The sequence below is a fragment of the Cheilinus undulatus genome, linkage group 6 (genome assembly GCF_018320785.1).
Source record: "Cheilinus undulatus linkage group 6, ASM1832078v1, whole genome shotgun sequence".
Taxonomy (NCBI): Eukaryota; Metazoa; Chordata; class Actinopteri; order Labriformes; family Labridae; genus Cheilinus; species Cheilinus undulatus.
The window spans coordinates 49,307,362-49,322,348 of NC_054870.1; the positions used below are offsets into that span (position 1 = coordinate 49,307,362).

Here is a 14,987-nt window from a genome sequence, read left to right on the forward strand (position 1 = left end):
AATCATGCATAAAGTGTCAAGAATGAAACGAAGCTGTGGAGTTATTTCTGTTAATAATCTCTAGCGCAATGATTCACATCTGACATGCATCTTAATCAAATCACATGACTCACATCCTCCTAAATTAGTGGTCTATTCAAGCTGCAAGATTTCTGGTCTCTTCCTCTGCTCTGCAATCCCCTGCGGCCCTGGATCAGCACTCCACCCCAGCATCTCTCCCCCACTTGTTTAGGGATATCGGTGTTTTGGCACATGCACTGCACACATGCAATGATGCCTGCATGACTTTGGAAGCTGAGCATCCTGATGTTTGGATGCTAAAATCACTGCTGCATTTTGTAGTGATGTTTTTATGGACTAGATTTTTTATGTGGCTTTCATGGTGGAGACATTTAGCCTTGGCTGCAGGAGAGTCTACTCGCAGTAAGACTGGAGCCAAAAAATGATAAAAACAGGGAGCAGTGAATCAGCAGTTGTTTCATATTAGATCCAAAGGAAAATACATCGGTCCAGAGCCTCCCAAACGTCTATAAAAAGTTATTATACCTTATTTAATTTAATGTAAGGAGGAATAACACAGCATATGCAATTTTATTTCACTTCAGTGAACAGCAACCGTAATCTCTGATGGTTTTATGACTGTCAGAAAAATTGCCTCACCTGTATATTAAAATTTTGTGTTTTAAAGCTCTGATGTGAATCCTGCTTGCATAAATCTTATCCTGGAGCAGCATGTCAGTGTAGGAACACAAAGATATTTCTCCTTGTCTCAATCACAGCAAGTACTCAGCTTATTAAAAGATGACACCAAGTCTTTTAACTGTAAATAAGACGGCTGAGTGGTTAGGTCGCACCCCATGTGTATGGCCAGCCAGATTTAAGTCCAACCCGTGGCTCCTTTCCTGCATGTCGTTCTCCACTCACTCATCTCTTTTTTTTGACTCTATCCACTGCTGTCCTCTTTATTTAAAGGCATAAAAAGCCCAAGAATCAATCTAATTTTTATTTTTTGATTTGTTGCAAGTTCCTATCTTAATGGTCACATATTATACAAAATATAATTTTTCAGGCAAAGAATCAGAAAAATCCCCCCCCCACCTTTTAGATGTGAAAGGTGGAGAAAGAGTGTGTGCTGAAACAAGCCGTTCTCAAATTTTCCACTCATGATGTCATGTGGGGAGTTAGCCCCGCCCCCCAGGTTTGGTTGGCCCTCCCCACTTGGGAGAAAGTTCCACCCTCCTCTCCTGATCCTCCTCTCAGGATCTGGGGTCCATTCGAATGGTCCATTTTGCTTAGGAAGGTTCCTAACTGAGTTAAACGACCCGGAAATGTTTTATTATCGGCCATGATAAAGGCCATTTGAATTCTCCAACTGAAAAGGAGCTTTATTACTTCATTAAAAGAGAGATGAAGAGATGACCCACAATTCTTTGTGTAACCTTCATTTAAAGTGTCACACCTGTTGACCGCTCATCAAAACAAGCGATCAATTTGCCTGTAACTTTACTAACCCCAATTTAAACAGTAAAATCCACTGCCAAACTTATAATACGTGATAAACAGAAGGAAACAGGGATGAACCAAGGAATATTATTGACATGAAAACTTTATAGTTCCACTTATGATAACGTTTTCATTTCTCCACATTTCCATTTTTATCCAAATAGTAAACCGATCAGTCAGTATTTCAAACTGCATTTGGTTCACTATTATGAAACATTAAAGTAAATGTGCTGAAAGTTTGTAAATCAAAACCAATTCAGGGGATAAAGTTGGCATGTTGAATAACTGTGATTATCTTATTGGTTAAGCAAGTAGGATGCGGCTTAGAGAGCTTTTCACATAACAAGCTGAAAGAAAGACAGAAACAGAGCAGACTAATAAAATTAACGGACAAGAGTATTAAAGAAAAAATGATAGGTAATAAAACTAAACAATTTAATATCGCTGCAAAATAAAAGGACTTGAATATTATTCATATAGTCATAATGACTTTGCAGAGAGTTCAGATGAAGAAAAACATTTCCGTTGTTCTACATGTTTACAGTCACAGTTCTTTGTCCTGAAGAGACTTTAGGATATAAAAATCTTAATCAGCTCATATTTATCACCTTGTGGTTTTCACGTTTTATTCGTTGCTCATAATAACACAGATGGTGCACCCAGTGGTATTTGCAAATTTTGTAGTCCATGAATGTTAAATTGCAGTTTTTATACAAATAACACACGTCACGTCCATCCGCCTAGGGATGGGCACGTTTGGATTCCCCAATCACCGCTGCTCTTCTCTCCTATCCTCACACTCCCACCTTTCCTTGACCCTGTGACGTTTTTCACCGGGATTAAGGAAAAGTGGATAGGAAAGGACTTAGGAGGTAATTATTTGGACTTTTCGAACGGACCCCAGGAGAGCCACATCCATTAAGTCATATCCATTTCCTGAGAGGGAGTCAGACAGGTTAAAGCCACAGAAACAGCTCGTTCTGAGCAGGGCTGAAACAGAGGGGTTTTAAAGACATGTAAAAATCCAATACTGGAGTGTTTTTTCAGATTTCACAGGTATGTTTTGGGGACCTCTGAGAACAATATAAACTGTAATTAAAAGGGTAAAATATGTGACCTTTAAGCTAATGTGATCATTTTTGATCAACCATACATTTTCTTTCAAAATCTGGGCAGGCTTTTAAAAAGGAAGTAACGTTATCTTAGAAAGAGGATAATTACGGATGAAAAGCATAAAAGTTTGTTGAGAAAAAGTCTTAACTTAATTTTAAAATGTAAAAAGAACCTGAAAACATAATCTTTTATACTTGACATCATTTTAAACAATGATACTCCTTGGTTGATTAAAGGTTGTTTGTTTGATCGATTGACTCGGAAGTATAAATGTGGCTCATGCTTATGGACTGTAATAAAATGTCAGTTATAGTCAGTCAATCTTACATTTGTTTTCCTCTCTCCAGGTTGGGATCTTGTCCAGAGGTATGTAATCTTGACGACGGTAGTCCTTGCGTCTCTCCTCCCGATCCTGACGGAGCAGTCTCTCTGTGAGAAGAAGATATTGAGGGTTTTAGATGAAACTGGCTAGACCAAATAAAGAGAAATCAAAATAATACTGAGGTAGGTACGAGTGTGAAATTTGTTTCCAATGATAGCTGCAAAGTTTTCTCTTTCATCCCCTCCAGCTCTGTGTCCATTTAAACCATTTTCTGGGATTATAAACCCTGCCAACACTATTTGTGCAAACTTTCAGGCCAGTTGGCAGAACTGCACAGGGTATCAAAAAGCTTAAAATAGTCCTTTAACTGGCAGAGATTTCCTGGAGCAATTTTGGTAACGACTGATCAAAATTCTAGGAGAAGTAAAAACAGAATCCAGGGAAAATAACTATTTTTGTCCTCTGAGATGACTCCAAAGTTTGAGTAAAATTTCGATTCACTTAGGTTGTCAGCAGTGCAAACATGAAGTGTGAAGTCAGAGAGTTGTACTGATGACAGCTGAGACTCCTCAGCTCATAGATTATCTCTTCCTTTGGACTTTTTACCAGTCTTCTGACAACTCAAAGTCTTTTTACACCACATGCCACAAGAGCCCACTCACTCTTTATTCACACACACACATAGTAATGGCTGCTCTGTAAGATGTCCATCAGTTTATTAAGGTTTTCTCTTGACAACATGTTTAAACCTGGTAAAACATGCCTGACTGCAATGTGCCAACTGTGACGTTTGGTGGAGGGTTTTCAGGGTTTGGACTAGGCCCCTTATCTCCAGTGAAGGCCAATTTTAAAGCTTCAGCATACCAAGACATTTTGAAAAATGCTATGCTTCCAAATTTGTGGCAACAGTTTAGGGAAGGCCCTTTTCTATCCCAACATGACTGTGCCCCAGTGCACAAAGCAGGTACTATAAGGATATGGTTTGAGATTTTAACCTAACTTGACTGGCCCATACAGAGCCCTAACCAGAACCCCCCCAGGCACCAACTGGAAAAATTGCCAGCCAGGCTTTCTCATCCAACAGAAGTGTCCGATGTCATAAATGCTCTACAGAATGAATGGGCACAAATTCCCCCAGAAAGACTCCAAAATCTTGAGAAAAGTCTTCCAAGAAGAGTGAAAGCTGCAAAGGGGGCCACAATTAAAGTACATGCATTTGAATACAGTGTCATTATAGTCCTTGTAAGTACAATGGTCAAGCGTCCAAACACTTTTTTTTTTTTTAAAGGTTTATTTTGGGCATTTTTGTGCCTTTATTAGATAGAGGAGGATAGTGGATAGAGTCGGAAACAACGACAAGAGTGGGGGAGAGACATGCAGTAAAGCCAGATTCAAACCCGGGCCGTCCGCGTACATGGGACGTGCCTTAACCACTCGGCCACCTGCGCCCCACATCCAAATACTTTTGTCCATATAGTGTAAAAACATTGACCATTACTGTTATGAGGTGACGTTTTTACTGAACAAATCAGCACTCAACTGTACGGCTACTGAATGGTATACTTCCCGTTTTCTTCAAATGCACAGTTTGACCTAACAAGGCAGAAAAGCAGTTCAAAAACGGTACTTAATCATACCTGTTTGGAGTTCTGATATCTATTGTGTTGCGTTATTGAAGTAGCTGCTTGTGATACGCAGTGGATGGAAATTGTAGTTGTGTTAGATTTCATTAAGGGCGCTTTCACATTTGGCCCAGTTGTTGTTGTGAACCACGCCGCAGCGTGATTCCTCCACCTCCCCCTCCTTCCCACTGGCTTGCTTTCACACTAGCAACATCAAACCGTGCCAGGGTGCACTTGCGTATTAACTCGGTCTGAAACAGCAGATGGCGGTATGCACATAGCTGGTTTACAACCCCAACAAGGAGGAGAAAGAAGAGGAAGCTACCATGGCAACCACTGGGGTCATGACCTGTTGTTTTGGCCTGGCAAAAAGTCCATCTTGCAGCCATGGATGATTTAAAATCACTTTTAAGATACCAGCAACTTCTCTCTTAGTATCTGCACATCTACTATAGCTCAGAGGATTAAATGGGCTCACGCTGCGCAGATACAGCAGTTTTTGAGTTGACAAGAGAGTTATTGCCTTTGCATCTCCTTTCACTGACTACAACTTGTATTCATGCGTAAGGTGAGTCACAACAGACAGTTTATTGACTGGATTTTGATGATTTCTGCCCTTTATTGGGGAAAAATGTGAACAAATTGCTTTTTTACAAAAATGTCATAAAGCTGAGATGACGCTCTGTCCCGTATCCAGGCATGGTTGCATTCACATCTCATCCGAACCGAGCCAGAGTACACTTGAATCGCGCCCGAGACCACCTCCCCGAGTGGGCCTGGGCCCGGTGCCCGGGCATGGTTTGTTTGCATTCACACTACCAAAACGAACCAGACTTTGGGCTCAAGTGCACCCGGATCCGGGACATGGCCCCTAGTGTGAAAGCACCCTAAGTGTGTGAGAGTGGATCTAGTATGTACTTGTGGTAATGACACTAGAATGTAGCCTCAGCATTCAATACTTGTAACCAAGTTGCTTCACAGCCTACTTTTTAGATGAAAGAATAGGTATTAAATGTGTAGCTTATACTTGGGATTTAACAGTAAATGCACTTTTAAAGATAAACATAAAAAGCAAGGACTGGTCCCCTTCCAACCCCCCTGCAGAACCAGGCCATCACCCCTAACAGACACAGCTAGGGGAAACTATGATGAGCTAATTTGCCAGCCGGTGAATGCCTCTCATCCACATATGTTTCCTCCTGGCTTCAAAACACAAGCCCTAAACATTGAACTGGAGGCTCTGATAACGCTGTCAACAACCAATGGGTGACGTCACCGTGCCAAAGGTCCATTATTTATGGAGTCTGTTATGCAACCACTGCACATGGAGTAAACTAACTTTGTCACCACTTCCTACATTTAAGCTCCTGTAGGTTTTCAGGGCTCTGTGCAAAAAGAAGCATGCAATGATTGAAATGAGATGTTTAGTTTAACAACTCCTATGTAACTGGCATCGCAGCTGCTGCTTAACCTTTGTACTGTTGGGTCTCACAGCGTCTGCCCTCATGTTCATGTTTACTCGCTGTAAAAAAAAGAGCCAAACTTTCAGTTTCTCCAGACAACACTGGGCTGTTCTGCAAAGCAAGCTTCATCCTAATTGCGTGTGGAATATTAGCCATAAAAAGAGTCATAACAGTTTACAATTTTTGGCCATTCTACAACAAAATGCAGAGGGGTAAGCTTTGATTTTTGGCATACAACCACGCCCCAAATCGAAGGAATTCCTGCAGAATAAAGGCATCAAAAATTATAACTAGGAAACACATGCTTCCTTGGACATCTTTCAGCAGCACCCACTATAGGTCAGACTTAAATTTAAGGTAATTCTGCAGAGAGAGATATCTGTTCCTTCCCTCATGTATTCCTCCCCCTCCTGCCGTTCCCAGGGCTGCTTTTATTCTACATGGATGAATAAAAAGGCTGTTCTGAGGTTGAACACAGCAAAGCTCTCTGGACTACACTAAAGTGCACCGTCACTCCGCTGAACTTTTAGTCGTTGAGGAATCCCACAGCTTAGCGTGGATGCTAAGAGAACAGGATGGGCTTTATTAAATATGAGTGTCTACCAGATCGTGTTACTGGAGCCACAGCATCACTGATGCAACGTCCCACAGGACTGCTGTGGACCCGATGAGAGGGAAACTCACTGTAATGCTGCAGACTTTGAAGCAAATATTAGAGATCATGAATCAAAAGGAGAAGTGCCCGCCTGTCGCACGACATCTAAATTTATGTATTCTTTTAATACTATTTATATTCCTCTTTAATGTTGGCTTTCTCATTCATTTTGTTAAGTTCTACAACTTCAAACTGGCACAAATGCTGGAGCAGTTCAGCTCGTTTTTACCGTTTCTAAATTAAGACAAATCACAGAAACCGGCGTGACTTACAACATTTATTTTTGTCGGTACTATTGCACTTTTACCTCAGCTGCAAACTAGCCCTCAATCAAAACTCTATGAGGGAAATCAGAATACTAAAATCATCCCGTTTCTGAATTTCTTCCAACTTTTAAAGCAGTTTAATAAAGAGCAGGCCACACCTGGAATAAGAAAACTCATTTACTTTCATGTTTTATTCTTAGGCAAAATTTAATTTTTTTAATTTTCTAAGAGAATTTCTGAACAGCTATTGAAATCTTCACCTCGGCTCCAAAAACAATTTATTTAAGAGTCAGTGGGCTTGATGATGAGACATGAACCCACCTGCAGCTTTGACAAGAAAAACTGGTAGCCCTCCAAAGATGTCAGCGATTTTTACAAACAGTCCTTGTTGTAGGTGTCCAAACTATGGCCCGCGGTCCATTTTTAATTAGCCTGCAGCAAATTCTAAAAATAACATTTAAAATAGCCCACACTGGAACATGATGCTAGTGTGTGTGTGTTACGTCTTAGACTGGCTACACTACAGCAGGGGTGTCAAACTCAATCACAGCAGGGGCCGGATTCTGAATTTAGGTCTAATCTGAGGCCCTAACAGGGTCAACATTTAACCCAAAACTGTCAACATAATATTCACCACTATTGAAATATGGAAAAAAAGAACTGATGATAGATAATTTTGATGTTAAAAAAAGTCAAAATTATACATTTAAAGTCTCAAAATCTGGGATAAAAAGACAAACGTATTGGTTAAAAAGGTCAAAGCATGAAATTAAAATTCAAAATTGAGTTTTTAAAAGGCAAAAATATTAAATATAAGTTTCAAATAACAAGAATAATAGGTCAAAATATGAGATAAAAAACACAAGTTTTAAACATCAAAATGTTTAATAAAATTTGAAATCCTGACTCACGAGTTTAAAAGGTGAAAATAAGATATAGAAGTCAAAAAATCCATTTAAAAGGTCAAAATATGATATAAAAACAAAATTCTGTGTTTGAAGGTAAACATATGAGATAAAAAGTTGGAATCATGAGTTTAAAAGGAGAAAAAAAGAGATAAAAGCCTAAACATAAGTTTCAAAGGTCAAAATATGACACAATTTTAAATCATGAGTTTAAAAGGTAAAAATATGAGATTGAATTCAAATCATGGGTTTGGGCAAAATACGAAATTAAAAGTCTGGGTTAGGAGATGAAAAGACCAAAAATTGGGATAAAATTCAAAATCATGAGTTGAAAAGGTCACTTAAAATTTTAAAATGTCATTCTAAAAGGTCAAAATATGAAATTAAAAGCCAAAATCATAAGTTTAAGTTCTAATTTTGAGATGCAAAATTTAAAATTTGACATGACAACAAAAATTATTTTTATTTTCCCACCTTCTTGGCTTTTTAACTAATCATTTTTCTCTTTCCTTTTTAAAATTTGGATGACTTAACAAGGATATTTCAAACCAATAAGGTAAAATTTACATTTTTATACTGGAGGATATCTGCAAACCTCATACGGGTGGGCCAGTTATAATAAAAATATGATATGATCTTGCGGGCTGGGTATAGTCTAACTGCACGGCTGGATTTGGCCCCCGGGCCTTGAGTTTGACAGCCCTGCACTACAGGACCGTTTGTCCAAATAATCCTTGAGATTGTGATTCCCTCAATAGGGCTGGGCATAAAATCTAAATAAAGATGAAATCACATCATGGCCTGCTGCAATTCTCACATTGCAGAAGGTGCAATAGTTCTTTAACCTGAAACGTGTGTAAAATACCGATTCAAAACTGTTTTTGCAGCAGAGGTGTTATGCTTTGCACATGCAAATGTCAACCAGAGTCATTTTTTCGAATAGTTTACAAAAACCCTATGTTATCCAATTTTGTATGTTTATCTAAACGAAAGGTCAGCCTGATTTAAAAATGATCACTCCCTTCACTGAAAAGCATAAGACATTTACAATGTGTTTAAAAATAAGTACAATTAGATATTTTTCAGAATATAAAGCTCTAGTTTAATCTATTTTATACCATGGTCTTGTACTGAACAACATTTATTTTTCCTAAGAATGTTATGGGATTGAAATGACTATTCCAGTTATTAGTCTGACCCTCAGGTGTTGCTAGGGAAAAGATGTTGTTGCTAGTAAAACTTTCTATTTTGATTGCAAAACGTACAAAATGATAAATAAGTGTTTTTACTCATTTGTTTCTTTGGCAAGTGACCATGGAATAAGCACCCTTTGAGGAGTCAAATTATCAGTGATTAATGTAACCTTGCAAAGCAGATGGATTCGCCCATTTCCATGTTCCTCACTGGCGAATCCATCTTGAAAAGCTTCCATCTGAACAGTTTGGGCCCGGCTACAAAGTGACAGGACAAATCAGCGTTGAGGGGCAGTACCTTCAGGCGCAGCGGAGTCGTGACGTAAGTAAGCAGCAACAAGAGACCGGTGCAGTTATGGAGGAAGATATTAGTGAGGATGCTGCTAAAGCATCAGTTTTATCAGAACTTGATGACATTTCTTCTTTAAAACAACAACAAAGAACCGCATTGAGCTGTTTTCTTTTCAAAAACGACATAAGTCTTCAGTCACCATGGTTCACGCTATGCAGTTCTCTATGGAGTTTACTCCTCGGTAACGGCTACGTCACATGTTTTGTTGCTCTGATTGGCCTGTAAAGATGTGACAGACAGAACATTCATCCAATCACCCTCCATGTTTTTTTTTTTTTTTAAAGGCTCTGCCCTTTCCCAAACACCTATCTATGGGAGGTTTTCCAGATGGATGTGTGAAATAAATCCATTTGGCAGTCAGGCTAATTTCTGTTGGCATTTATGTAAACATTTCAAAAATATGCAACCTTTTATGTGAGCAATCTAACTGCACAGCCTTATACTGCAAGTGTGATTAAATTAATTGTGCTGCACTATATAAATGGTAAGTTAACTGACTATGAAAAAAACAATATCATATTCACATTCAAAACACTCTGATGAATAAAGACAAAAGGATTACAGCAGCAAATATCAACATGCACTAAGCTCATTTGCTCTGCTATCTGCTCCGTCTCAAACTCACATTTGCAAAGCATATCATGCAGAGATCATCTTTAAGCTGTTACACTCCAATGTCTGGCAGTTTGCTCTTGTTTTGTGTCTGAATGTGGAGATGAGCCATCAGCGTCTCCCCTCTCTGGTGGATGGAGCACCATGCTCATCCGGACCAAGGGTGGGTCAAGTGGTAGCCTGGTCCAACAAAGGCTGACCTGAAATTTTCCTAAAGTCAAATAATGATTGGCTTGTTGTTCAGTCAGCTAATAATAAACTTTCCTGTGGGTTGTTTTACCTTTGTGGACATTCAATCACCAAGGATATCCTATCTTACACTGGGTTGATTAAGGATGACCTAAAGTACAGTGCCAATAAAATGTTCACACCCACTTGGATGTTTTACCCTTTTGTTTATTTTATAAATCAACCATGCCAACTAAATAAAAATATGTAAGATAAAATAAGTGACTGCATAAATACTCACCCCCTTTAAAGTGACTGACCTGACTGAACAGAGGTCCAGCCAACTGGTGCTAGTAGTCTCACTGTTAGTGAAATGAGAATCTCCTGAGTACAGTGAATGTGTATCAATGGTAGCAGTATAAAGACACCTGTGTCTGGAAGGTCCAGTCACTGCTTAATCAGTATTCCTGGCTACCATTGCACCTTGCAGACAAAAGAACATTCCAAGTAACTCAGAGAAAAGGTTATTGAAAAGTAGAAGGAATATGACACGTGTAAATCTGCTAAGATCAGGCCATCCTCACAAATTGAGTGAGCGTGCAAGAAGGAGACTAGTGAGAGAGGCCACCAAGACACCTATGACTACTCTGAAGGAGTTCCAAGCTTCAGCAGTTGCGATGGGAGAGACTCTGCAGACAACAACTGTTGGCTGGGTTCTTCACCAGTCAAAGCTTTATGGGAGAGTGTCAAATAGAGAAACACTGTTGAAGAAAAGCCAGATTAAATCTGGACTGGAGTTCACCAAAAGGGATGTGAGAGAGTGAGAGAAATGGGGCTTTTTGGCCATCATACAAGACTTTGTTTGGAGGACACCAACCTCTGCACATAACCACAGACACACCATCCCCACTGTGAAGCACGGTGGTGGCAGCATCATGCTGTGGGGGTGTTTCTCTTCAGTCAGCCCTAGAAGGCTTGTAAAGGTAGAGGGTAAAATGAAGGAGAAAATCCTAGGGGTGAATCTTATTTAGTCTGCAAGACAAGTACGGCTACTACAAAGATTTATTCTCCAGCAAGACAATGAGCGGAAGCATACAACTAAAGTAACACAGAAATGATTTAAAGACAACAAGGGGAATGTTCTGGAGAGGCCAAGTCAAAGCCCAGACCTCCATCCAATAAGGATCTGTGACTGGACTTAAAAAGGGCTGTTTATGCCTAATCCCTGTGCAACCTAACAGAGCTTGAGCTGTTTTGCAAAGAAGAATGGAATAACAGTGCAGTGTTCAGTGCTGTGATTGCAGCCAAAGGTGACTCGATTAATACTGACTTGAGAGGGCTAAATACGTATGCAGTCACCTATTTTGCATTACATATCTTTATTTAATTGACATTACTCTGTAGAAACCTGTTTTCACTTTGACATTAACAATTTTTTTTTGTAAAAAAATCCAAATTATTTTGGCCACAATGGATTTATTAAGTCAATAAAAGGGTATAACATCCAAGGGAGAAGACTTTTAAGGCAGTGAATATCAAACTTGGCCAGTCATCCTCATAATGTTTTGGTAAGCAGCCTTCGATGGAAAAACATTTGGACAGCTTTGCTTCAAAGCCACTGGGTTAAAATTTGTCTGTTTCTGTCATGTAAGCAATCCAAGGTTAACTTGACCCATGACCAGTCTGTTGTTTTAACTCTGAATTTGGCTTACTTCAACAAGACTCTTGGTTTCCTGGTTCCAAACAACCCTTCTGTGGTGTGGTTTCTTTCTGCACAAAGCTGCAGGAATAAAAGAACATTGTACCACTGGCAGACCATTAACACTAGGTCAAGTTAACCCAGGATGAAATCTGTGGTATAATGGTACATAATGGGAGACTTAGAATGTTAAACATCCTCACTGGAGATTGATGTGAACCTGTCTAGTCAAGCACAGCTATTTAACTTGTTAGCGTGTTACCTGGACTCAGACTGAACAGTATTCTGTCACATATCACTCCACTACACTAACGTCAGTATCAGATATATGTTCTAAAATCTACTTCATGGTGAACATTTTAATGGAGTTCAGTGAAAGTTCAAGCAGCAAGACTGTTTCTACTCTTTCATTAGTTAGCGCTCGTTCATATTTCTCCCTTTCCCATTCTTTCTCTCCTACCGCTCTGGTGATCTGCTGATTACAGGCGTTCACCCTCTCCAATCAGATTCTGCCACAACCTCATCATGCACCTGTCAGATTGAAACCTGTCATTCTCTCCTTCACAGTCAGCCAATCATTCAGTCTGGATGCTGCAACCCTCCTCCACCCCAGCTACCCAGCTAATCAGCATCTAGTCCAGATCTTCACAGCTCTACTGCTTATCTCATTCTGGATACCTCAGTCTCCTCTTCCACACCACCTCATCTCAGAAGTAGGGATGGGGATTGAAAACTTGGTCCATATGGACCCGGTTCTGTGTTTTTCAAATTCCCTGAAAATCAATAAAGTTTTAGCTTATCGATACTCCTATCAAGTCTCACAGACTCTGTGACGTAACATGATTTTAAGATAGCTGGTGTAAACAATACATCAGTTCTTGCAAGGGGAACACAAACTAAAAGCACATCAGTATTGTGCATCACATTAATCCATAATGTACCTTTAACTAGTCGGCTTGAGAAAGAAAGACTCCACCTGCAAGTTACATGCAATCCTATCCGCCTGCGCTGGAAGTAACATGCACTCATACCACTCTCTTCAGCTGCTTCAGGACAGTTTTCTTCTTCAGCTGCTCAGATAAATTCTGAAAAGTGCTCCAAAACTTTGAGCAGTCCTGTTTGTTAATAATATTTATCCAGTGTAAAAACCCGAGGTGGAATTAGCAAAATTAAAGCTAGCGAACTTTACAAGCTGAAAGACGGAAAATATGATGTGTTCAGGTAAACGACTGTATTCCATATGTTATGATGTGTTGTCAAATGTCACATTAAAAAACCGGAAAGTTTAGTTTTTGACTGTATCCAAGCATACTTCAGTAAATACAGATGTGAACAGGAAAAATAAACTAAAACATGAAAAATGTGATTGTATTGAAGGGATATAAAATAGATGTGACAGACTGAATCATAACATTTTAACTCAAGCACTACTCAGCTAAGACCACTTGTAGTTAAAATATTTGCCTTCATTTTGTATTTCAATGAAACTATAGAAAAGTAACAATGGTGGTATCGATAAGGACTCAGATCAGTAAGTAGTGTTGATAAGGTTATAAATATCAGTAAAACTCAACAATCCCCACCCCTACTCAGAAGTCGACTCCTCATCTGATCCTGCACTTCTCATCAACACCATCACCAGTGTCTAGACTCCATATGGGGGGTATCCTATTCCTGGCTTTTGCCTCACTACACCTTCAAGTACATGAAGTCATCACGATGGTCTAATCGCCAAAGACAAAGCACATTTCTCTTTCATTAAATTTTTAAAATAAATCACTTTTAAAGTTGTATGATTGGTTGAACAGGTGATGGTACTGATACCAGTTTACTGCCCACCATGAGTTTCACCTGAACAATAACATGTTGATTCAAATCTCCACCACTGATGCTGTTGCTTTATTTACTATATGAATACCTATGCGACCCACTTCATGTTCACCCCTGTTCACCTGACCAATAAACCCACATCATTAATTATCAACATCTAGTGCCCATGTTAATTACACCAATAAACACATAAACAAAACTAACTAACAAACTATAGTGAGGTCAGCAAGGTGGAGTGGAACAAGGTGCCGTGAGTTAAAGTTGGGAAGAAACACCTCAGATTTATTAGTTTAAGTTGATGCTTTATATCAGGAGATTTGCAAGGAGCTGTTAGAGGTGGTTTCATAAGTGTTTTCAATTAAAAAACACATTGTATTGTTCTTGAGTGCAGCACAAAAGCATCAACACCATTTCTGCAGCATAGCTAAGGCTACAGGTATGCTAAAAGCTAACTAGAGTCCTGTCAAACTCAGTGGATTTCCAAAGTCTTTGTGACCACATTACTACGCTGAGCTGCGTAGGGCCAGTTTGTTCTATCTGGGCCAGGAGACAGGATGTATAGTGAATAAGCACACAGCACACAGGAGGTTCTGAGAGTATCTGCAGAGACAGATTCATGTGATCACAGGTGAGTCATGTTTGAATGAAATTATCCAGATTAAGAGTGGTTACAGCAGGGGTTCCCAAACTTTTTCTATTTCTCTCTGAAGGTGAACAGTGCCCTTAAAATAAAAACTATGTGCAGCAGTTGTGAGAATGCCACTCTCAGTTAATTTTCAATGTCTCAATTTGGCCTGTATTTTGTCTTGATTGGGCTAACAGCAGGAAAACTCATCTCACATTGGCAGGATGCTGCAGAAGGGAGGAGTGTGGCCAGGGCTCTCCTGCCTGGCAGGGAAAACTAGTCCACTCCAATCCAAAATGCAGATGATGTCTAAGAATTGAACTGCAACCGCATTAGTTAATCTAGGGTGACATTAATTTCTGGGTGTTGCTTTGTCTTACCTTGCCATGCGCCCACTGGGTTATAGTGATATGACTCTGTAGATCTGGGATCTATTATTTTTGTGTTTAATAACGCTCACGAAGCGAACATCAAGGCTGTAGTCTATGTAAAATATCTCACAACAGGCTGGGTTTTCAAGTAAACTATACTACTGATTAAAGAGCAAATGCTTGATATGTGAAATAACTGATTGTTGTTGTATTAGGGTTTATGGTTGAAGTAAATCGCATGTTAAATAAATAAATGAACTACCAGCCCTCTGTGGTGTGTTTTATAGA

The 14,987-nt window shown here is 39.5% G+C and overlaps 1 protein-coding gene across 2 annotated transcripts in view; it reads right to left on the reverse strand.

Moving 5' to 3' along the window:
* Positions 1 to 14,987, reverse strand: part of macrod2 (mono-ADP ribosylhydrolase 2) — a 1,185,173-nt gene that overhangs the window by 1,157,218 nt on the left and 12,968 nt on the right. For both annotated transcript variants that reach the window (XM_041789359.1, XM_041789358.1), the window contains exon 2: positions 2,944 to 3,045. In XM_041789359.1, the coding sequence (XP_041645293.1) occupies positions 2,944 to 3,045 (102 nt within the window). The remainder of the gene's footprint in view (positions 1 to 2,943; positions 3,046 to 14,987) is intronic.